This window comes from Arvicola amphibius, chromosome 2 (assembly GCF_903992535.2).
Source record: "Arvicola amphibius chromosome 2, mArvAmp1.2, whole genome shotgun sequence".
NCBI lineage: Eukaryota > Metazoa > Chordata > Mammalia > Rodentia > Cricetidae > Arvicola > Arvicola amphibius.
In genome coordinates, this window is record NC_052048.2 from 90,641,380 (window position 1) to 90,665,315 (window position 23,936).

A 23,936-nucleotide genomic window follows, 5' to 3' on the forward strand; every position below is an offset into this window, starting at 1 on the left:
CGCTGTGGGGCTCCGTGGTGGCCCCCAGAATCTTGCTCACCTGAAGGGCGCGGGCGCCCTCATCCAGAGGGCGCTGCAACTTAACACGCCGGGGACCAATAGTCGCCCTTCTCCAGGGCAGCGCCTCGGTACTCCGGAACAGGCCGTAGTAGCGGATGCATCTGGGTCTCCATCAACCACGCATCAAGGAAAACACGACGCGGGTATCACAGATAGCCCGCACCAGTGCTCAGGGAAGGAAGGCAGGGCTCAGACCCGCCGGAGCTCAGGAGTGGGGTGGGCTTCGATCCTAGGAGGCGTGGAAGGGGTGGGGCGCTCCAAGGGGGCGTGGCAGTCAAGAGGGCGGGGCCCAAGGGGTGGGGACTAGGGCTACCCAGGCCCGCGGAGCTGGGGGTGGGCGGCTAGTTTTTGCAACGGCTAGGAGCCTGTGGGTTTATTATAAGGCGGAGCTCGGCGGGAGAGGTGCGGGCCAGAGCAGACAGAGCCTGGTGCAAAGGAACGGATCTGGCAGTCGGAAACTGACTCCAGCCGGAGGAACCTGCAACCCTCACTCAGGACAGCAGCGTGCTGGGCAGGCGTCCGGGACCGCAAAGCACAGCGCAATCAGCAGAGCGGTCCCGCAGCTCCGCGCAACCCGCAACTCCGACCCGCGCAGCCTGCCGAGCTCCCGCCGCCGGTCTGGGCAGCATGAGGCGCGCGGCGCTCTGGCTCTGGCTCTGCGCGTTGGCGCTGCGCCTGCAGCCTATCCTCCCGGTGAGTGTGGCCCGGGGCAGGGCTGGAAGGCGGCGGGAAGCCTGGACTCGCCACCCGCCGATGCCATGCAGGCGGCGGCACGTGGAGGGGGAGGGGAGCGGGGACTTCTTCCCGCGCTGCCTGGCGGATCCAGGGATGGTGAGCCCTTAAATAAGGACTCCTCTCCCAGTTCCCTCCACGGTCCGTGGGTGCCGCGCGAGTCCCACAGCTCGTAGTCGGGGCTGGGGCGTCCCGCAGAGTGGAGCCTTCACTGGTTCCCGGCTCCCAGTTAAGTAAAACGACTCCACATGGGTCTGAGTCCGCCGGCCTGTGGCGGCGCCTGGAGTCACTCTCTCCCGTGGCTGTCTCGCTGGCCACCTCAGCGGCCTGGCCTTCGCCAGTGACCCAAAGGGATGCAGTGGCCATGGCCACAACGCCCTTTCCGCAGACCCTAATTCAAACCAGACTGTGTCGGCTGCGCCCCCAGCGCCGGGGAGCCCGGGCGCTCGGCCCTTTGCACCCGGGCAAGTTTGGGCGCAGCAGAGCTGGCGTGGGAGCGGGAGGGGCGGACGTGCGGGTTGCCGGAGGGACCGGGATCAGGACTGTGCGTGGGACACAGGAGGGTGGCGTGGGGCCCTTGAGTTTTTCTCTGGCTGTCCCAGGTGAGCTGGGCCGAGCCGGCAGTGGGAGACTCCGGGAAGTTGGCTTCACAACGCTAAAGACCCTAAGAACCCAACTTTGGGGTCGCTGAAGTTGTGCTGCCCCCCGGAGGGCCTCCTCCGCATGGCCAGCGCTGGGGACCCTCCCCGCGAGTGGACCCCGGTACGGCTCTTCCCCTCCCCCGACTCGGCTTTGTGCTGAAGCCGCGCGCAGGGAAGGCGGGTCCCTTGGCCCGCCCAGTAGGGCCGCGGGGAAAGAGGGACGAACGTGGAGCTGGCGATTGGTGGGGGGAGGCCTCTGAGTAGGATGCAGCCATCCACCTTTGGCGGGGGTCGGTCTCTCTAACGAGCGACTTGGCCGACAAAGAGCTTGTCGAGGGTCCCTAGAAAGTGCTCTCCCGCCCCAGCCGCCGTCCGCTAGCCCGCCTTCCCCAACGGGGGCGCTTTGTTCTCGGCCCCAGTAACCCTTCCCTGGGAACCGCCCCGCAGCGCCGGCCCTTGACGTGGGCCGGGTCCCGGGTCGCCGCCAGGTGTCAGCGCTGCCCGCCGGGTGTCCACGCCCCTAGCCCCCGCACCCACTATGGAGTACCGGGGTTCCTAAACTGGCCGGCTTGACCATCCCCCTGAGAGGCAGAGGCGAGGTGCAGAGCCTCAGACTTTATCCCTTCCGGAAGTGGCAGTCTCCCACCGCCACATCTGGTCTGCTTAACTTCGATAGTCCTGGCAAAGAGAGGCACGTGCACAGGGAAGGCGAGCTGAGCGCTGGTAGACACCCAGGTCGTGTGCATATTAGGTGGCACCTGGACACATCCCCGATCACTGCTAATAGGCTTTGTCTTTGCCGCTTCCCAGGTGACTCCATCACTCTGGAGTCTGAGAGGACCTCGATACCTATCAAACTGCCCATGAGTTGGGGGGCTGTAGGGTGCTGAATCAAGGTTCTCAGGGAGGGATATGGTTTCCAAACTGAGTCTCCGTTGCACTCCCGGCTTTAAGGTCCAAGAAATTGCTCTTGAGGGTTGTGGTTTCTGTGGGACTCAGATCATGCCTGGAATCAAAGTTACCACTGTGGAGAAGAAAGCGGAGCCGCTTGGCATGTCTCCCTGACCCGCCTGGCATTACCTCCAGCCCGACTCTCCAGGCCCAATGTGAGGCCTCGCTGGGGCAGTAGAGATGCTGTATTGCATTTCTTTGCAGCCAGGATCTGAAGAGGTGTCGATCGCTTTCCTGCTGTCTTTGGTGAGGCAGATATTCCTGTGAACTAGGGTCCTCAAGCTCCCGTTATCACGGCTGGGTAGGCATGCAATTGGTGGCCGGTTCTCTATGGACTGTGCTTCCTTTCTGACCTGGGAGCTTGGGCCCTCTAGGCAAACACAAGGTGAGGGACCTCCAGTCCTGGGAGGGTTTCCTGGAGGAAGGGATTGAGCAGAGTCTGAGCTCAGTCACTGTCTGAACTTTGGGGACAGACTCCTACTTGAAGACAAGGGTGTACTTTTTGCTTCTTATTTTATAAAGTTGGGTTTGTTCTCTTCCATAAAAAAAAAAAAAGAAACATGTTTGGTTAGAAGTGGGTACATAGAGTGAGGGCATTTCCAGAGCGTCCCCCCCCCCCCCCCCCCCCCGAATAATGAAAGCAGCTGGGATTTGCTTTAAATGGAAGCAGATACCCAGAGGTTGCCAGAGATCTTGTCCCCTTCCGAGGGTTCCCTTAGCTCCTGTGGGAAGCAGGTCAGAGCACCTCTGGGGACCAGTGAGTGGGACAGAGAGGGACTGTTGGGTGTCTGCCTTTGAATGGGCAAGGGGAGTCTGCTGCGAACCACTCCCCAGAGACTGCAACAGGTTTGTCTAAACTGTCCCTCAGTGTGTGTGTCCCCGTGGTCTTTTGTCTCAGCTATGTAAGGAAAAAAGTCACTCTGGAATAGTTATTCGCTATTTTTTCTCTTTTCTTTCCTTAATTATTTGGACTAGTAGAGACATTTCCCCTGAGGTCTGGCAGAGTGGGAGGGAGTGGGGGAGGATGGGCTCAGCCTTTGGAGGTGATGTCACTGCTGGCTTCAGCTCCCTAGAGAGGGTGGAGCTGGTTTTAGCCTACCTGTGGCTCCTGATGGGCCCCAGTAAAACCTCATTAACACACATTGGTGGGGAGCAGGGCCTGGAAAGAATGACAGGAAAACTTGGTTTTTGCAGTACTTTCTAGACGTCTCCATCCCCCCTCCTCCCAGCGCTGCAGCAGAATTTTGGATTCCTGAAATCCTCTGAGAATGTATCATCATGGTAGTCAGACGCTTTTCCCTGAGTTAAAATCGCCTCCTTACAAAGTATCCTTTTTTGTTGTTGTTTGGAGACAGGGTCTCGGCTATTGTAGCACTAGCTGCCCTGGAACTCACTGTGTAGACCAGGCTGGCCTGGAACTCACAGAGATCCACCTGCTTCTGACTCTAAGTGCTGGATTTAAAGGTGCATGCCACCACGCCCCGCTTTTACAAAGTATTCTTTCTTGGAGCAGGATTCTGAAACCCTTATTTCCTCTCCGTTATCCTCAACAATAAAAGGCTAGTTGTATTTAATCCCTTCTGATGCTAGGCCCTCCTCTTCATGATGCCAGGTCAAGCACTCTCCTGGTTCTATGCGGCTCTGAAGAACACGATGTCCTCGTGCCTGGTAGTTTTCATTCTTAACTGCCCCTTTCCTTCTCACTCTCTGGTAGTGACACTGGTGTGACCAAACGCAAACATATTTTCTTTTCAATTCTGGTTTATTTTCTTTAGCAGGCCGAAAAACAAATCAGATTGGTTATAATTCTTACAAGAACAAAGGTCTCACCTTTGGGTTACTCTCAGGCTGTGTGAATTTGACATTTCTCGTGGGTCTATGTTGAGGTCGCTGCAGTGTGGTGGTAGACTGGACAAAGGGGAGCTGCCACCCCTACAGTCTTTGACCTAGAGTGATGTGGAGGCTCTGGCCAGGCGAAGGACTTAGGGACCTCCCTCAGTGAAGACATGTACACAGTGCCAGGAAGCATCTGTGAGCATGAACCCCGGTTCTCTAGCTCCTCTCCTCTGTGAGTTTTGGACTCCAGCTACCTAGGACTAACATGGCTAGCTCATTCTATGTGTTAATTAGCAAAGGCCTTTGTTTTGTTTTGAGACTGATTCTCAACTCTGTGGCCTAGCCTGGCCTTGACGTCTTAGCCATTCTTCTGCCTCGACTTCCAAAGTGCTGACATGACAGACATGAGCCCACCGTGCCTGGCTGGGACTCTTAGCCTTGGTCTTTCCCCTTCTCTTCAGAGTATGTTTCTAGTTCATGTTCTCCACAGTTGAGCACCCATGCTGTTTGGCAGGTCAGAAACAGCTTTGGATCAAGTAGCACCCCATGCTGAAGCTCAACTCTGCCACCAATTTACTATGTAATCTTAAGTGACTCACTTTCCACTCTGCCCATCCTCATCTGCAGGACAGACGTTGCCGTACCTGTTCTTTCTGTCCTCATTCTGTCACTTGCGTACTCATTTCCTAAGAGATGGTGTGAAAGTGCCTTGTATTGAAAGTGCCCGAGGAAAGACAGCTCTTGACACTAGTTAAGGTTACCTTTAATTGACTGCTTGGTGCTTTTCCTCCTGTCCAGCTTAGTCTTTCCTTCTTAGCCTTTAGGATACACACCATCGCCTCATCTTTTGAATGGGGGAAGAAATGGCTTACAGAGGCCAGCCCTTCACAGAGAAGAAAGTGGCAGAAACAGGCCTTTTGGGATGTGGTTGCATGTGTGTGCTTGTGTGTATATGTATACACTTAAGTATATGTATGATATAAATATGCTGTAAAGTTGTCAGTGCCTACAACCCCAAGACACCCTGTACACGAGGTCTGGCTGAGCCCTGTGAGGCTCTGCCTGGTGTTTCCAGGTCTTACTTGGTTGTGAGCATTTTGTGTAGAGGGGGCACTTGGCTGGATTGAGTTGGCCTGCACTGTGCCTTTGGGCAAATCCTGAGTACTGGGCAACACCCTGGGCCTTGGCTGGGTGTACCTGATGGTTGCTTGGGTACAGGCAAGAGCTCTTCATAGAAAGGTAAGATCAGGAGACAGCAGCGGGGTCCTGACAGTGGGCAATATGTATCCTGGGCTACACAAAGTTCACATGCTGTTGACTGAGTGCCAAGGAGTCTGTCTGGGCGGGGCATGGAGGACACACAGATTTAGTAAAGCCTTTGTAAGCCCTGGGGAGGTGGGTATCCTGGCCACAAGACTCCTGGCTCCTATGCTGCATGCTCCTTCTGGCTCTCTCCAATGCCGGGGGTATGCTAGGGTAGTGTTTTGGACATTAAGTTATATCTAGTCTAGTCCCAAAGCTCACAGAACATACTGTTTCCTAATTGCCTTTTTTTTTTTGCCCCAATTCAATGATTTTGAAGTGTTGGGTTTGAAAATTCCCCCTGAGAGCCTGCTTTAGTGCGTGCAGAGGGAAGATATTGGAACAGGAAGTCTGTAGAAAGAGTGCTTTCATCTCCAGGACCTTGTGCCCTGGAGCAGAGTCAGCAGGGTGTCATTTCCCTATTGGTTATTCCAGGAGAGACTGAGTGTTAGGTGGGAATGCACTTTCTAGAACCTTCTATCGAGAATGACAGGAGTACCTTGGCAAGTGCCAAAAGTGCATGGGTATTTGTCTTTTACCATAAGCAGGTAGCTTCTGGTAAAAGGTCCTTAGAGTGAGACCCTGAATTTGTTGCCATTTCAGCTCCAGAGGGACATGGGGGTGGGGGTGGGGGCTGGGCAGCCTGCTTGCTCTGGGATGGCTCTTGTTCTGTAGGAGCTTTCCAGATTACTTCCCCATTGTTGATGCTGGGGAAGCCCTGGCAAGGGGTGGACATTGGAAGAGGGGCATCCCGCTGCCTTCTATGTGCTGTGTGATTGGGGAGTCAGGAGGCCTGGTGAAGCCTGCAAGTGGAGGCAGGTTTCACATGACTGGGGAGAACTCAGGAGGAAGTCTTTGGACCACTGACAGGTGGGTGTGGTGGTGTTGGTCTTGGTGGTAGACTAACTCTCCTTTTAGAGATTTGCCTAGGAATCTTTCCTGCTGACTCTGGAACTCAGAGGCTTCCAGAGGTAGCTCTGCTGGGAGCCTCTCAAGGGTCTCAGACTGTCTCCTGGTGTTTGTGGCTTCGTGGGCTGCCTAATTATATAGAGAGGTTACGTTTCTCTGGCCTCCAGCCCTGGGAAAAGTTCTGCCCAGTGACTCACCTGAGGCCTGCAGCCGTGTGTGCGCTCAGGCACACAGGCATGCTCAGGGGCTGCGGCCATGCCGGCGCAGCCCTGGCGGTCTCTTTCCACCAGGCTTTCCTTTGACTTCTCCAGCAGTGGTAGAAACATCTGGGAAATGTGGTCACCTCTTATTTGCAGCCCCCTCCCTTTCTGGGTGTCTTCCCCCTTCTGAACTGCGCATCTGATGTTCTTTGTATCCCTGGCTTAGAAGCATGCAGAAATGATTCCTTTCTTTGGCCTAGCCTTGTTCCTGACTTCCTTGTGGCCCAGGTAAGTAGCTGACCCTCTGGGCCTGTGACATCTGCTCCAGGACCTCTTCCTTCCTACTGCTGCATCTTTAAGAGTCATGAGCTAGCAGAGAGACCTTGTCTTGGGATGGGTGAAGGTGACCCTGCAGGACCTCCCAGACTGCTTTTGCTCTGTCCTTATTCCTTCTGGGGACTCATCAGAGACAACTGGCTGCTCCAGGGGTCTCAGGAGAGACCACCCTGGAAACAGAGGTGAGGCAGGTTTTCAGATCTGTGCCCTTGGCATTCATTGTGGGAACTAGAGTGGATGAAGCCCTCTGGGCCAGGTCAGACTGGGGGTGGAGGCCAGGTGATGTTCTCTGCACCCACACCCAGGCACCCTGGCATCCTGGCATCCTCCCCAAGGTCCGCTCATCAGCAGGAATGAAAGCTGCGCCGGGCAGGTTGGGGCAGTGGGCAGGTGGGCGTGTTTATCACTGCGCTCATCAGCTGAGTCACGATGCCAGGCCCCATGAATCCTCCCTGGAGACTCACCCAATCCACCTTGACCCACTGGCGCCCACTGGCATGAAGTGGGGCAGGGCAGTGAGACAAGTCAGGCCTCAGGGGCTGAGAGGCAAAGGGGACTTCACTGTCTTCAGGTGTTCATGACCTATCCTGGCTGTGTCATGGGGCTTGTGGCTGTCTCAGGTGCCACCTGGGTCTCTACTGCCCCAGGAGGATTCTGCCTTAAATGCCAACCTGGCTAGAGTACCTGCTGGGGGTACCCAGGGAACACACCAAGGGAGAGTGCCCGTCTGTGGAGTAGACCAGACCCACCATGGTAGACCAGAGACAGTGGTAAAGGGCATTCGAGACTCAGCCCTTTCCTGGGTCTTCCTGGCCAGCTGGAGGGTTTTATCTCAGAGTTCCACAAGCCCTCATAAGATCCACTTGGGAGCCTAGACTACGAAGCAGACTTCTTTCAGGCTTTTAGACTTGCCAGCTTTTTGGCTATGGAGAGTGCTTGGGGAGGGTCTCATAGATGGGGCGTCAGGAAATACAAGATGGCCTTGTGCCTCTGTCTCCAAGGAACCCTTCCAGTACAATGACAGGGACGAGACACCTTTATCTTTCCCACTTAGGTCTATCCCAGATTTTTCTGTGGCCACAGAGGCCCCCTTCTGTCTCATGGAAGGGCCTGATGCCTGGGTCTGCTCACCTGTAGACATTGGGCAGACCAGGTGAGGGGGGACCCAGAGCTGGCAGGCTAACACTAGTCCTGGGGTAGGTGGATAGAGTGAGGGAACTTGGGGGCTGATGTCTACCCGTGGCATCCAGTGTGTGCTGGTTCTTGGTTGCCATACCGCAGTGGCTAAGGATGTTCCTGGGGCTTCACTGGTTGGGAACATGATTATGTTGGAGGGGCACAGAGTGACGCTAAGATATTCTCTGCAGCAGCCCTTGGCCTCGCTGCTAACCCGGAAGCACTCAGACCTTGGAGGTTCAGGTTTTTAGGAGAGTTCCAGGTGGATATGGGGGTCAGGTTTGGGCTCGCAAGGCCCCAGGCTGTAGAGTGTCTAAGGAGCCGCCAAAACCGTTGTGGGAGCGTGGAGGTTGACGTCATTTCAGCTTCTCCCAGAGAAAACTGAGGGGTGTGGTACAGTGTTAGGATCACCTCTCTCCCAGGATGGCATGTTGGGGAGGGATGGGGCCCTTGTTTCCTGGTCCTAGGTTTGGTCTATGGGCTGTATGGTCTCCAGGTTCTCCCCTACCTCCCTGCCCTTGCACTCTGAAGGGCATTCCAAGTAGGCACCGCGTTCCCTCTGTTCCCCCACCCCTAGGAGGAGGCTGGCCTGGATTGTAACTTCCTAGAAGTGGTCCTGAGGACTTCATTGGTGGATTTGAGGCAGGGCAGGCCGGGCATCCACTGGACTCACCAGCCACCTGTCTTTCCACAGAAGTCTGGGTCTGCCTACCTTTGGGTGTCCAAGCTAACTCATATCTTCGGGGCTTGAATAAGGGGCTCCTGGAGTATTAGCTTGCTCCTTCACCGGGGCTGGCCTAAACCCAGGGTAGGCTAGAGAGAAGTGTAGGGTAGAATCTGGCCCACCCGGACCACATCCTGCCTTTATTAGTTCCTTTAGCACCTTGCACATAACTCTTCTAAGTCTCAATTTTCTCACCCGTGAAATGGAAGTGAATGTGCGAAGTGGTTGGCATTCTCTGTCGTCTGGCGGGGGCTCCGACTACAGGAGTACTGAGTATGGCCTACTGTGTACAGCACTCACAGTGGCCGTGCCAGCGTAGGAGGGTGCGGAGTCTCCTTCATGTGATTGGCCCTCCTAGTCTTGCCCCAGGAGCGTTAGTGCCACAGGGTCTGAGAACATAGCTTTTGTCCTTCCTCAGAAGCCCAAACCTTTTCTGACAGTCCAGACTTTCATCTTCACTGAGTCTCTATATGAGGCTGGGCCCTGACATGAGCTGCATGGGCTGGGCTATCAAAGGGGGAGGAAGTAGGGGAAACAAGGCACCAGGGAACGTTGGCGGAGACTTGGGGGAGCAGGGTTCCAGTTGTAGGGAGCTGTAGGTTACCTTGAGAGGAAGCAGGTTTTCTTTAGACGCTAACACACTGGGCCAGAGTGCAAGGTGGGTGGAGGCCCTTGCCCTGAGCCCACTCAGTGCTGGTGAGGGCTGCTCTTCTGTGGAGTAGGGCTCTGGGCTGTGTTGTGATGATGACTGGGGTCTGGCGAAGCAAATCTGCCTGACCTTTCTTCACGTTGACGCTGTGTTCTCTTAAACAAGTGACTGTCCCCTTTGCCTCAGTTTCCACATTGTGTAAGATGGGTACAGCACAAGGGCCCGAAAGTGGCTTTAGAGACAGGTTAACTAATTCAGGGAAAGTGCTCAAACCGGTACCCCGCATGTCACTCAAGAAAGAGTGGCTGCCAATGACTGATTTCCTAAAGTCTAGATTTGCTTCTGTGTCTCATGTAACCCCTACAGCCTGGGTCAGGTCCTTAGTTTCTCCCACCCGCTGCTGGCCCCAGAACCTAGGTAGCTGAAGGCTGCCCCCATATTCCCTGTTAGTCACCTTTGTGTCAACGACAAAGACTGTGTGTGCTTGTGCAAGCCTCTCCAGGCTGTGAGATATCAGTGAAAGGGCCTAGGGTGTTTTGTTCCTGTGGGGCTGGGGCCAGTCCAGGAACTGAGGAACCCACCCACCCTTTCAGCCACAGGCTCCTCTCCGAGAGTCCTACCCTGCAGACTAGCCCACCCTGCCACGGGACCCCTCCCAGTGTGCTCTGCCTTCTGCTTGCTTCCCAGTGGCTTCGGTGTCTTTTCTGTCTGAATTGTACTTTACGTGAGAGGGGGAAGGCACAGATATCTTGTAGTTCAAGAGGGAAGGGGAAACGTACTATATTTCCTAGGTGTTTCTGTCACCTGCCTTCTGACAAAGGCTATAAAGACGTTTGCTCTTGGTCTCTTCTAGACTCCCTTTTATAATCTTTTCAGCTCCTACCCAGCTGCAGAGCCCCAGTTCCAGAAGTAGCCCCCCCCCCCATAGGAAACAGATTGATTGCTCCAATGTGAATGACTAGTACCCCTCAGCCCCTCCCATGGGCATTTTAATTTTTTCGGGAGGGCATTGTGCAACTGCAGGGACTCAAGAAGAGAGATTTGGTGGTTAGAGTTGGAGTCATGGCCCCAGCCTCCCAGCTGGAGCCCTGGCGGTTGCAGGTGTGTCAAGTGTCTGTGCCTCTGAAACCCAAGGACACTTTATTTAGCCAGTTCAGGGACCAGATGGCCAGAGAAGCCCAGGAGGCACAGGTGTCGGGTCTCCAGGCCCTGCTGAGTCTATAATCATCTAGGTAGCAGTTTTTGGGGTGCTGGCAGCCTTGGAGTGATCGTGGTGAGGGTTCCTGCACTGCTCTCTAACCCCCAGACTCGCCAGCCATCTCCAGTCCCTTGGCCCTGGCCAGCAAGATGTGCCCAAGGGAAGCCTAGAGGACCCAGTTTCTCTTTAGGTAGCCTGGGGTCAGTACGATGGTGGGGGGTGGGTGGGGGACAGTGCAAATGCCTTGGCTGCCCCTTCCATCTACACAGGCTGCGACCCAGAGATCCTTTGATTCCAGTCCTCTCCAGCAGCCTCCTGAGCCTGCTCTTTGGAAGTGGGGAGAGATGACATCAAGTCACTGTGCCCAGTGTCCCTGCCCTCCACCTAACCACTAACTACTGTTGGATGTCATGTTTGTGGTCTGCTGCCCGTCACTTCAGTCACGATGGTTTCTGGTTGCCCCTTGAGGGTGAGCTGACCTGCCCAGCCGGAGACCGTTTGGTATACAAGTCGTAGGTTGGACCCTGGAAGCCGTCTTGCTATCGTTCTGTCAAATCCCTGTCAAATCCCTGTGGTATATGGATGGGTAGCCCGAGTCAGGTTTGTTCCAAGAAAGGAGAGCCCAGATTATAAGACATCTTTTTTTTTTTTTCTTTTTCAAGACAGGGTTTCTCTAGCTTTGGAGCCTGTCCTAGAGCTAGCTCTTGTAGACCAGGCTGGCCTTGAACTCACAGAGATCTGCCTGCTTCTGCCTCCCAAGTGCTGGAAAGGCATGTGCCACCACCGCCTGGCTAAGACATCTTTTTTTGCTATTTCGGGTTTCTCATTTTCTCTGAGCATATCCGGTTGGTCAGGGCCCAAGGGCTTGACAAGAGGTGACCGTCAGGCAGGAGTGGGGTTCTGTCTGGCTCCCTCTGGGAGCAGTACCTAGTAGGAGGCTGGCTGGGCCTTGGCCAGGTGCCCTTGCTCTACACTGACTGAAATCTCGGCCTGCCTGTCCTAGCTGGGTTCTGGCGTGAGGGAGCTGTGGAGGAACTGGTCTTCCAGCCCCAGCGCCACACCCAGCTCTCAGCTGAGCCTGCTCAGAGGCTAGTCCTGGCATGTGGACTGTAGGGCAGGTGCCAGCCCCACAGGGAGGTGTGGGCATCAGGGTGTTTGAGTGACACTGACCTGTTGTGGGCCCCAAGATTGGAGGTATGGTACAGGGAAGGGGCCGAGCACTGGGAGACTTGGCTGTAGCATTGACCTTGGTTTGCCCTCTGATGTTACACTAAAGGGAGATGCTGACCAAAAGGGGTTATTGCAACCGAGAAAGGATACCATCTTTGTGCTTTGCCTATTCCCAGGAGTCCCCACGACACACACAGGGTGACTTGCAGGTGTAGAGTAGTGATGGGGATTGCTGAGGTGGGGGAATGTGTGTGCACCCAGGGGATCCTGGGAAATCGGTCCTGTCAGTGGAAATGCTCCCAGGGTCTGGGCCTCGGAGGTGCTTCGGGGTCTTGTGCTGCCTAGTAAGGCAGCTGATACTTCTCTTTACCTGCCTGTCCTCACCTTGGCCCCACCCTGGGTTGGGCCTCTCCCTCCCTCCCTACTGGGTCACCAGTCACCTTCTCTGCAGGTCCCAGCTTGACTGTTGGTGGAGAGACAGAAAGCTGATAAATCATGGTGCCTGTCAGCCGGAAATTTGGGTGTTGCCTCAAGGCACCAGTAGGGGCCCTCCCTCCTGGAGGTGGCTTTAGGAGGGGCGGGGAGGGGGCTTCCAGATCTTGGAGGCCTCCCTATCGTTTCTCAGGTCCCTGAGAGAGAAGTGAGGGACTGGGCATCATCCCAGCATGAAACTCTGCCTCCAATCCTTACACATTGTCCATCGTGACACGTGAGGGCCTTAAAAGAATTCAGGATTATCCAAACAAGCCACGTCATTCCCTACCCACACAATGGGTCCGGAGACACACAGGGAGCTGCTCAGACACCTAGCGTGGGAATAGTTGAGCTAGGACTGTCCCAGAGACCCTCGTTGGAGATGTTTTGGGACAATCCACCCTATTACTACATGCTCCCAGCACTTCATGTAGGACTGAGGAAAAGGTGACCGTGGGAAGGAGAACAGTCAAGACCCCAGGCTGAGGACTACCAGGATAGGAGGGAATTTTAGCCATGTTCTTTATTGTCTGCTCTACCCTTCTGGAGAAACAATGCGCCTTGTAGCACAGCTGCCCTTGAGGCCCATCATTTACCTTGGGGGCACCCTGGGATAGCTCAGTGTCGCCAGCATCTTCCCACTGATGTTGATCACATTGCACTATGGGGCAGCTAAGGTGAGGGTGTTGGGCTAGGAAGCCAGCTACTTGGGAAAAACAAGGTTGTTCCTGGTTGGCCCTGGCAGGAAGAAGGTTCTTGCTTTACTTGGTGAGTTCAAAGGCCTTTAGAAGATTGAATGTTCCCTCAGCTCCTTGGTGAAGTAGGCCCTCCTTGCACCATGGTGTTTGACGGCTAAGAGTGAAGGCATCAGAAGTAAAGAATAATCTAGAGCCTTCCCAGGTTGCTTTGCTCCTGGCTCTGGTTTACCGAGCTCTCTTGCCCGCTTGGTGCCTTGTCTTTGAACACTGAGTTCAGTCAGAGAACTGGAGTTGAGGTCTTGCCTCCCTCAGCTCCTGGCCACGGCACCTGTACATGGACCCTTGTCTCGTCAGATGACTGCTCTCAGAGTACAGTCTGATGTTGTGGTAGTTCTTGGGGTCCCCGGAGACAGGCAGTGGTTTGGATGTCGTTCTCTGGTCATGTGTCCAGTTGCACAGAGGGAGGTGAAATCTAGAATTCTGTATAGCTCAGAGTCCTCAGCACCCCAGAGCTGTGAATTCCGGGGGAAGAGGACTTCCTCATAGCTCTTAGATCCTTAGGTCTAACCAAGACACTGGGGTAGGGGTAGATCTCTTGTGTACCGTGAACCTGCTTGAAGCTCCCTGGGGTGCTGGTGATGGCATGGAGTCTTGGCTGGATGAGAGTGAAAGGTGTTTATCCTGGTGTGCCCGTGGGGGCCGTGTATCCCTACCCTCCTCAGCGGTGCGTGTTGATTGGACGGAGATCGTGTGACTGGAGCCTGGGCTTCTGGAACAGGTGTGGAGGCCCCAGACTAGCTGGGATCCAGGCTGCCTGGGAATGGCTGTGACCCAACTGCTTTGATAACAGCGGCTCTTTGTCACTGGCTGTCGTGACTAATGGGGCTTGTTGATTCAATGACTAGGTTCCCACCCACGGAAGCTGGGGCTTCTGTTATGGCACCAGGCAGCCACAGACAACCTATAGTTCTCCCTCCCTTTCCCACTCTGTGACCAGATGTTCCCAGCACTGCCCAAGTGAACTGTCTTTTCTACTGGGGCTCTTCCTATCCCAGCCCCTGAGGCTTCTCCTTCCTGAAGCCCCTGTAGTGAGGCGCTGAGTAGGTGCTGGGAGCTCTGTTAGGGCCAAGCCCAGTCTATTCCTTCACTTGTTTATACCATCAAGTTCTCCAAGGTGATGATTACAGAGTTTTGAAGTTACATTTAATAGCAAAATTCTGTACCTTAAAATTTTTCTTTTGTCAAATCCCATTTTGCGTGTGTGCCTATTTGTGTGTGTGTGTGTGTGTGTGTGTGTGTGTGCGCGCATGCGCTCGGACATGCATGTGGAGCTCAGAGGACAACTTGGGGAAATCAGTTCTTTCCCCCTACCATGTGGGTCCTGGGGATGGAACTTGGGTCGTCAGGCATGGAGGTGAGTGATTTACCCTTAAAACACAAAGTATCCAGCCCTATGGAGTCAGTAATGCTTTGTAAGGGTGGTGTGATTTAGGTACCACTGATTTGGTAGTACCTTAGGGCGCTGATTGGAAGCCATGGATACCTTTGTACCCAGTGGCTGCAGACTAGTGGGTGGGTGGGGGCCAGATGGGCATCCTCTCCAAAAGTCCATAATCCCTGAGCCTCTCGGAGATGCCCAGTTGGTACTGTGCTTTGGGGCACAGCTGAGGTGGATTCATACTCAGGATGTCACGACAAAGTGCTGGAATCCAGACTTCTCTCAGCCCTAGGCAGCCAGAACATAGGACTCCATCAGACTGCAGTGACGGCCACTGAGGGTGGCCCTCCTTCTTGTCAGTGTGGGTGTGGGAACTGGCAGGAAGTGGCTCCTTTAAGCATCCCAGCCAGCCTTCTGCCCACAGCTCCCAGCATGCTCTTTGGCAAGGGCTTGTAACTGGAGGTGAACTCTCTCCTGTACCTTGTCCTGACCCACGTTGAGTCAGGACCTAGCGTGTGCCTGGCACCCACCTGGGTTGCTAGGCAGGGCTAAGCCCACATCTTGCTTCCTGGTGGTACAGCTGTGGTCAAGAAACTGAGGCCATTTTGCTCGATGCAGACGGATTCAGCCAGGGGAGGTGGTCCTTAGGCCTGGGGGTGGGGAAGAAAGAATTGTTCTGTGTGGTGTGGGGACACTTGGCTAGATGGCCTTGGGTAGGTCCTTCACTCTGGGAGGGGCTGTTTCTTATCTGTCAGAGATGCTAATCTCAGGTGGACCTGGAGGAGCTGCAGGGGAGAGGTGTTGGAATCAGAGAGTGCTGGAAATTCTCTTCAGCTGGAGGGAAAACTGAGTAAGGCCTTTGCCTCTTTTTTTTTTTTTTTTTTTTTTTTTTTTTTTTTCCTGCACTGGGTCCCTGACTTGGGTATCTCAAGAGGGTCCTTACTACACAGCCCCAGGGGATGACCAAAGCAGATGTCTACACCCCATGTTTCTGCCCCCAAACCTCTAATTTTGAGTTTTCAAATAAGCCAGCTTCCAGGCTCTTTGCTTCGGTGGGAGGGAGCTAAGTGGCCCTGAGTTTCATGGCCCATACCATGAAAATTTTTCTCACAATGAGGTCCCTGCTATATTCTTTGAAAGCTCTGTGTGTGTGTGTGTGTCTACACACCTGTATCCATGTGTGGTGTACATACACCACAACAGGCATGTGGAAGAGGTCAGGCAAACTTACAGGAATCTTTTCCTGTCTTCAGTTGAGTCTCAGGATCAAAGTCAGGTCACTCTTACCTGCTGAGCCATCTGAATGGCTGATTTTTTTGAGACCCACAGAGGCGAAAGATAAGACTGACTTGCATTTACCTCCCTGAGTGAGCGGCAAGAGATGGGAGACTCAATGGGAGTTTCTTTATCCCTAGATATCCCTAACAGTCTGGAAGGATCCAGGTCAGAAGCGATACTGGGGAGGGCCCTTATGAGCCTTCAAGAACACAATAGTCTTCTAAATGATACCTGGAGTTGCATCAAAAACTCTAGTCAGCTGGAACTAGGGGAAATAGGGTTCAGGCCACCTCCCCTCAGCCCCCCACCCTGAGTTCTTCACTGACCGAGATTTTTTTCTTCCCTCCCCTGTGATACCACCATGAAGTTCCTAGCTGAGGGTGGAGATGGGGCAGTCAGGGAATTGCTTCTCTTCCCTTAGCCGAGGTCAGGGGGTTATAGGATGGGGTTGCGCCCCCCTATTCCCTGACCTGGACCTGGTTTTCTGGTTTCAGTAGTGATTTGCTTTAGAAGTTTGTTGTTTAAACAAGATCATAGTGTTGGATTAAACTCAGCAAAGCCAGGGGGAACAGATTACTTCCCTGTGAAGACCCCATGTTATCTGGCTCTAAGAAGCCCTCCCTTTTGGGAAATTGCTGGCTTTGGGGACTTCTCTATGGAGGGAGGAGGCTAGCTGCCCTACGTGTGCCTGGACCCCACCCCAGTATATATTTTCAGCCTTAGCTACCTCATGTTGAATAAGGTCTGCACTCCTGGTTGTGACTTAGGCTGGTCTAGTTCGATCCGGGACCTCTGACCTATCTCCAGTTCTCCCTCCTACAGAGGGAGTCCATGGGTTAGGAGAGGATGGAGTTGGGACCTAGAATGAGGAAGAAGTTTTAATCTTGGGGTCTGTCCCCATCTGGAGGGTGCTGTTTTCTAGGAAGGCAGTCACAGAGACGGCTACCATGGGAATCTGGGGTACTACCTGGAGTAGCATAGGCATGATGTGGGTTGACATGTGAGGGGGTGGACTCTCAACTAACCTATGGATGGGTCAAAATGAACTTCGTCTGTTGCAGTGGGTTCTCAACCTGTGGGTCGCAACCCCTTTGGGGTCACAGACCAGATATTCCAATTACAATCCATAACAGTAATACAATTATAGTTATGAAGTGGCAGCGAGATCATTTTATGGGCGGGGTCATCACAGCACGAGGAACTGTATTAAAGCGTCACAGCATTGTGCTGTTACTGCTCATTGGAGTTGAACCCCAGTGAATCAACCGTCTTTGAAGTTGGGCCTGTTTAAGCTCCAAACCTTTGTCCCAGGGGAGGAGAGCATGCTTTTGCTTTGTGCTTCTAAAGGAACCTCAGTATTACTAGCAGCTTCTGCATGCACTGAACTGCCCTCAGTAGCCTGTAGGGCTTACACAGCTTCCCCCACTTCCCCAACAGCCATGCCTGACTCTCCCTGCTCTGTTCTATTCGTGAGCGAGGCCAATAGGGCTCTCTGGGTCCTGTCAAGCTTCCTGGACCAAGGTGACCCTGTTTCCTTGGTGCTAGCTTCAGCTGCACCACTCTGGATGTTTTGTAGAGGCTTAGTGAACCGGCTCTCTCCTGCCTCCTCGTCTCTTGAAATTCCATCTTGATCCTATGCCCTCCTGTTCATAAAAGCCTCCTGGCACCGGGGGTGGCCATGGACCCCAGAGTCCCTCACCACAAATTGGGCAGCTCTCACTCGTTACTTAGAACAATGGGCACAAATACTTGTTACCTGCCAAGGCTGTGTGTTCCTCACATAGAAATTCTGTGACCCTTTTGTAGTGCAGCTGTTAACGCTGGCATCCATTTTACAGGTGGGGAAACTGAAGCTGTAAGATGTGTAGGGACATTCTTAAGGCCACTCAGCTGGTGAATGACAGAGGTCAGGGGGTCTCAGGGGCCTTTAGTTGAACCATGCACTTCTTTTTCTGTTTTATTGAGACAAGAGTCTCTCTATATAGCCCTGGCTGGCCCAGAAGGCATGTAGACGAGGCTGGCCTCAAATTTGCTGCAATCTTTTATGTTTTCCTCTTAAGTATCAGGATTGTAGGCATGCACCACTCCTCCCAGATGTTCTGTTTTTTCTTTTTTACTCGATTCTTTGTTCTGGTCTGTGCTGGGGCCCCTGAAAGATGGTCTGTACTGAGCTGGGTTATTTGGGCTCCCACATCTCCACTGCGGGTCACCTACTTACCTGGTGTCCTGGAGCCAGTGCTGGGAGCAGCCATGGGCCTGACTCTCTGCCCCTTTCCCAGCCTGCCTAGCCGGGGGTGGTTCCACATCCCCCATCCCTGCCCAAGTCCTGTGGGACTGTGTTTGTGCTCCACCACCTGCGCCCCTTAGAGCTGGAGCCGGCAAGGCAGGCCACATTCCTGCAGCTGCCGTTGCCAAGGAGAGCCCATCCCAAGCCTACCGCCCATTCACTGGAGCCTCCTGAATGCAGGAGTCTTTTCAGATTCGCATTCACTGTCCCCGGCCCAAAGGGCGTCCTGGCCTTTTTTCACTAACAAGACCGGGATACAGTCCTTCCTGTGGTTGAGAAAACGGTCCTTGTGACCAGGCCTGGAGCCACCCTGTGTGGGCAGAGCTGCCTCAGCACAGACAGCTCCACCATGCCAGGCCTGGCCCCGCTTCTCATTCTTGAGGCTTCTGCGCCCACACCCCAGGGTCTAGCTCAACCGGATGCTGGTTTTCTAAGTATAAATTGTTTCTGGGGGGATTGTGAAAGCTCCCCAATGGTGGCCCCCAAGCCTGATTCTCAGGGTGGGATCAGCCTATGAGTTTCACATTGATCACAGTTTGTGTTCCCTAGTTGAGTTCCCTGACTAGACGGAGTACCCTGGGGTCCCTCGACTTGCACCAGGTTAGGTTGCTATAGAATCGGGGATATGAGGAAGAACAGTGGCTTCCCAGAGCTGAGAGCTCCATGCAGTGGTTTCCTGCATGTGTAACTGGGATGGTTGGCTGAGCCTGTTCAGCTGCCCGAGATGGGAACTCAGGGACTTGGAGCATTGGCCAAGCTTCATCTCAATCCCCTTTTTGATCTCTTCCAGCAAATCGTGGCTGTAAACGTACCTCCTGAAGATCAGGATGGCTCTGGGGACGACTCTGACAACTTCTCTGGCTCAGGCGCAGGTAAGGTGGACCCAGAACCCTGAGATGGCTACAGGTCATGGCCCCCTTCCTTCCCCATCCCGCCCTCAGCCATCGGAGTCAGAGGGACAGTGCCCAAGGGAAGAAGCTGGCGTCCAGCTGCACACAGTTTAGTTAAGGGAAACCCCCAGAGAAAGAAGTGAAGTGGATCCAAGACGCCATGGGCAGCGTCTAGAGACGACCCTTGGAGAAGGAGTTTGGCTCCACTGAGCCTTGGTGTTTCCGTCTGTGAGATGGGAATACTTTGACCTAGAGGCTGTTGGGAGCTGCAGGTAGCACAGTCTGCTGACTATAGGATTGCCCTCACCTCCTTCCCTAGATACCATCTGTCTGGGGGAAGAGATGGCTTTTTGTTACAGCTAGCCTAAGAGGTCTCCGAGGACTGAGGTGGGGGGATATTCAAAAGGGAAGTCGGGGTAGCAGTAGGAAGTGAACCAGAGCAAAGGGCTGGGAGATAAGAGATAAGATGTAGCCATGTGTTCCTGGGCCTTTGGGGAAGAGGGCAGGGTAGATGAGTGTCCTGGGTTAGGGTCCTATCATCTATGGTGCCATAGCCCATTCTCCCAGCAGAGCCCCTTCCCGGATTCCTGGGCTCTTCCTCACAGCTGAGAGAGCAGGCTGCAAAAGTACATCTTTTGTGGCCTCGTTTTCAGAGTTCAGCCTTGGCTAGTTCACCCTGGGGGACTCAGGCCCCTGTCTCCTCATAGCATGAACTTGTCAGGCTTGACACTCGGGAACCTCCCTACCCTGACACTCCCACTCTGACCCTGTAGGTGCTTTGCCAGACGTCACTTTGTCGCGGCAGACTTCTCCCACTTTGAAGGATGTGTGGCTCCTGACAGCCACACCCGCAGCACCAGAGCCCACCAGCAGGAACGCCGAGGCTGCCTTCACCTCCATCCTGTCAACTGTAGAGAAGAAGCCTGAGGAGGGAGAGCCAGTGCTTGTGCCAGTGGACACTGGCCTCACCGCTCGGGACAAGGAAATGGAGGTCACCACCAGGCCCAGGGAGACCACACAACTCCCGATCACCCAACGGGTCTCAACAGTCAGAGCCACCACAGCCCAGGCTGTCACGTCTCATCCCCACAGAGATGTGCAACCTGACCTCCACGAGACCTTGGTTCCCACAGCACCTGGCCAGCCTGACCATCAACCTCCAAGTGCAACAGAAGGAGGTACTTCTGTCGTCAAAGAAGTTGTCGAGGATGGAGCTACCAATCAGCTTCCTACAGGGGAGGGCTCTGGAGAGCAGGTGAGTGGCTTTGTATTTCCTGGGTGGCCACTAGTACCTGGCATCTGGCACCTTTCATCCTAATGTCCTTTGCCCTTTAAAGCATATTGTAGTCTTCACCACAGTGACAGGGTAACAGGGTCCCACCTTCCTCCTGCCCTGAACAAACCGATTACAAGATCAGCAGGAGGCTCCTTAGACATCACTCAAGAGCTAGCCACCCAACGTTACACCAGGATGACTTTTCTCTCTTAGAGCATCCTGGGATTTTCATACAGAAATGGGTGCTTTGTGTCACTCTGGGTGGTGTATCTGTGCCAAGGTCCCGAACGTGATTGCATTCCATGACAGCTGGTGGCATAGGTTGGGTGTGTCTGATGTAGGGTGGAAGGGGAACCCCAACAGGGTATGGCAGTGCTCCAGGCTGCTGTTGTGTCAATGGCTCCAGCCCGACCTGATGCCAGCTTGGCCTCCTGCAGGACTTCACCTTTGAAACATCTGGGGAGAACACAGCTGTGGCTGCCATAGAGCCTGACCAACGGAATCAGCAGCCAGTGGATGAAGGAGCCACAGGTGCCTCTCAGGGCCTTTTGGACAGGAAGGAAGTGCTGGGAGGTGAGTCTTTCTTTCAAGTAGGTAAGAGAAGGCAGGCTGTGGCTCTGTGGTAGTGTGGGGTACAGCCATCCTTAGCTATGGGGTGGCAAAGGAGAAGGTGTGACTACGGCCCAGGCCATTTCCTGTGTTGTCCATAGCTGCTCAACTGAGCCAGCCTCTGTCCACTCCCTAGGTGTCATCGCTGGAGGCCTGGTGGGGCTCATCTTTGCTGTGTGCCTGGTGGCTTTCATGCTGTACCGGATGAAGAAGAAGGACGAAGGCAGCTACTCCTTGGAGGAACCCAAACAAGCCAATGGCGGTGCCTACCAGAAACCCACCAAGCAGGAGGAGTTCTACGCCTGATGGAGGAATTGTTCTCCCCCCGCCCCTGCCACTCACTAGGCTCCTACTCGCCTCTTCTGTGAAAAACTTCAAGCCCTGGCCTCCCCACCACTGTGCCGCCTCCTCAGCACCCAGACCCTTCCAGCTGGTCCTGCCCGAGCAGCCCTAGGGTGTGCTGGGAATTCATTCTACTTCTTTGACTTCTGCCTAGAAGCTTGGGCGCAAAGGGTTTCTTGCATCTGACCTTTCTACCACAGCCACACCCGATGTCCACTATTCTGACTTGGTTTCTCCAAACGGGAGGAGACCCAGCTCTGGAGAAAAAGGGGACCCAACTGTTTTGGACCTAGGTGGCCTATTACGGCTGGAGGATCCAAGGGACCAGAGAGGGGCTTCGGTTGATATGCCATAGCACTTACCCATAGAAACTGCTAGGGTTGGCCGTGCTGTGGTAGGGGATGGAGTTTGGGGCTCCTTGGAATTCACTTCACGTTGTGGGGAAGCCTACTTTAGATATCAACTTGTTTTTGCACATGTTTCCTCTAGTTTCTCTGTTCAGAACCCCAGTAGGCTTTACTCCTGGGGTAAGGCAAGTCAATTGACTGGTGTCCCTCACCTCGCTTCCCTAATCTACACTCGGGAGACAGCATCGGGGTCATTCAGACTTTTCGTTTTTATTTTTAAACCTAGAAGAACCAAATCCGGATGCCAAAATGTAGGCTTAGTTTGTGCGTCGTCTCTTAAGTGTGTCGCTCATGCGTGCAACAGGGTATGTATGAACTATCTGTTTGTTGGTCCGTAAGGAGGCTGGCTAGCTCAGGATGCCACGGGGTAGCCACCTCTTGACCAGTCGTGCCTGCGTGCATGAACTCAGGGCCATGGCCGTGGCCTGGGCCACTGCAACGTTGGACGAGCCTGTGTGAGAGCTTTAACTCCTAGAGCACTAGAGCACAGTCGAGGGGCGGAGGGGAGAAGACTGGGGCAGGGGAGGGGTGCCAAGGGTGTCTAAGACTCTCCCGCCTTTGGTGCCATCTCTGGTCACCTTCTCTCCTGGAAGTTGACAAGACACATCTTGAGTATGGCTGGCACTGGCTCCTCCATCGAGAACCAAGTTCCCCTTCAGCCCCTGTGGCCCTGCCCCAGGCTGGAGTCAGAACTCCTTCCCAAAGAGCAAGAGTCTTTGCTTTTGGCAAAACGCTACTTAATCCAATGGGTTCTGTACAGTAGATTTTGCAGATGTAATAAACTTTAATATAAAGGAGTCCTATGAACTCTATTGCTTTTGCTTCTTCTCTGGGCTGGTGGTGTAGACGTAGCCAGCCTTTTCTCAGACCCTGGTAGCTCAGGGAAGCTTGGCTCAAGGCTATGTACCTCCAATCTCTGAGGGGTAGGATCCTGGGTCCAGGATTCCTCTGATTTTTTTGTTTGTTTGTTTTTGTTCTTTTGGTCAAACTTCTTTTGGAAGTTGGTATGTTCAGCCAAGGTTTTACAGGGCCTGATGTCCGCTCTTCTGAATGGTTTAAGTAGCAGGACTCTAGCGTAACTTGACCTAGGGTCACTAGAGTCACGCTTGGTTTGCAGAGCAGACACCTGGGACGCTTCCGAGGACTCCTCGCTTATTTAGCTCAATGATGTTCCAGCTGCTGGTGAGGCTGCTCCGTGGCTCAGCTAGACAAAAGACCTGTTTCCTCTGTTTCGTTCCAGAACTTGTTGCCAGAACGTAATGGCTGGATGTGATGTGGGGTGGGGGTGGGGTCAGACCAGAGACAGCGCTCAGCTGAGAGCTTGAGAGACAGGCTGGGCTCGTTCATGTAATTGCAATAAATGGTACGTGTCCATTTGGACAGCAGACTCTTTTGTGGTTGTGGAGTCTCTTCTTGGTTCGGCCATGTCCTACTCGGTCTGGATTTTGGAATGGGAGTTTAGCTGACCTGGGTTCTGGGCTTGGTACCAAATGGCAACAGTTTCTGCTGTCCTCACCAGGCCCCAGGGCAGGACTTTGGGCTTGCCTTCTCCCAGGATTCCCGGCTTTGCACCTGTCCAGCTCTCTAAGTGTGTCGTGCCAACTCCAGCTGGATTATCCCCTCCCCTGGGGTCATGAGCACTCTGCTGTCGCTGAGTTTCAGGGTTTGCTGTTTGTTCTGTTTGCTCATTGTGCAACTCTTAAAACACTCTCACTGGCAAATGGTCTTACGGGGTAAAGGTTTGCAAGTATTGTCTGTACATTGGGAAGAAATGACAGCGAAGGACTGGCAAATTGAAAAAATACAGAACACTGAGGAGTCCCCCCCCCCCCACGGATTTTGGGGCAGCTAGCTGTCTCCTCTCAGTCTCATCTGGTCCTGGGTGCAGCTCAGCCCTGACTCTAGGCATGTCCTTGGTGATGCAGGGCAGGAGGAACTGTACCTGTTGGTACAGGAGGACCTATGGGCTTCGGTTGCTTAGCACATAACAGTCTCTTCCCATGCATCATACTCCAAGAGCAGAACTGGTAGCTGAGCCTAGTGACATACATGCCTATATTACCAGCTTGGAAGACTCAGGGAGGAAGTTGGTAAGTTGAAAGTTTACCCAAGTTGCAGAGTGAGTTCAAGGTCAGCCTGGGCAAATAACAGAGGCCCTGTCTCACAAGGAAAAGCAAACAGAAGGGCCAGCAAGATGGCTCAGTAGGTAACTAACTCTGACAACTTGAGTTCGATCCTCAGAACCACCTGAAGAGAGAGAACGAGCAGACTGCTGAAAGTTACCTTCTGACATTTGCATGCACACACATGAGCACCCTCCCCAGCTAAATACACAAAATGATTTTTTCCTATT

The 23,936-nt window shown here is 53.9% G+C and overlaps 1 protein-coding gene across 1 annotated transcript; it reads left to right on the forward strand.

The window, feature by feature from the left end:
• The first annotated feature begins 386 nt into the window (after positions 1 to 386).
• Sdc1 (syndecan 1) lies at positions 387 to 22,380 on the forward strand. Its single transcript, XM_038319843.2, has 5 exons — positions 387 to 753; positions 18,850 to 18,931; positions 19,723 to 20,204; positions 20,663 to 20,798; positions 20,971 to 22,380. The coding sequence occupies exons 1-5, from the start codon at positions 688 to 690 to the stop codon at positions 21,138 to 21,140; spliced, it is 936 nt and encodes a 311-aa protein (XP_038175771.1). The 5' UTR covers positions 387 to 687; the 3' UTR covers positions 21,141 to 22,380.
• Positions 22,381 to 23,936: the final 1,556 nt, after the last annotated feature.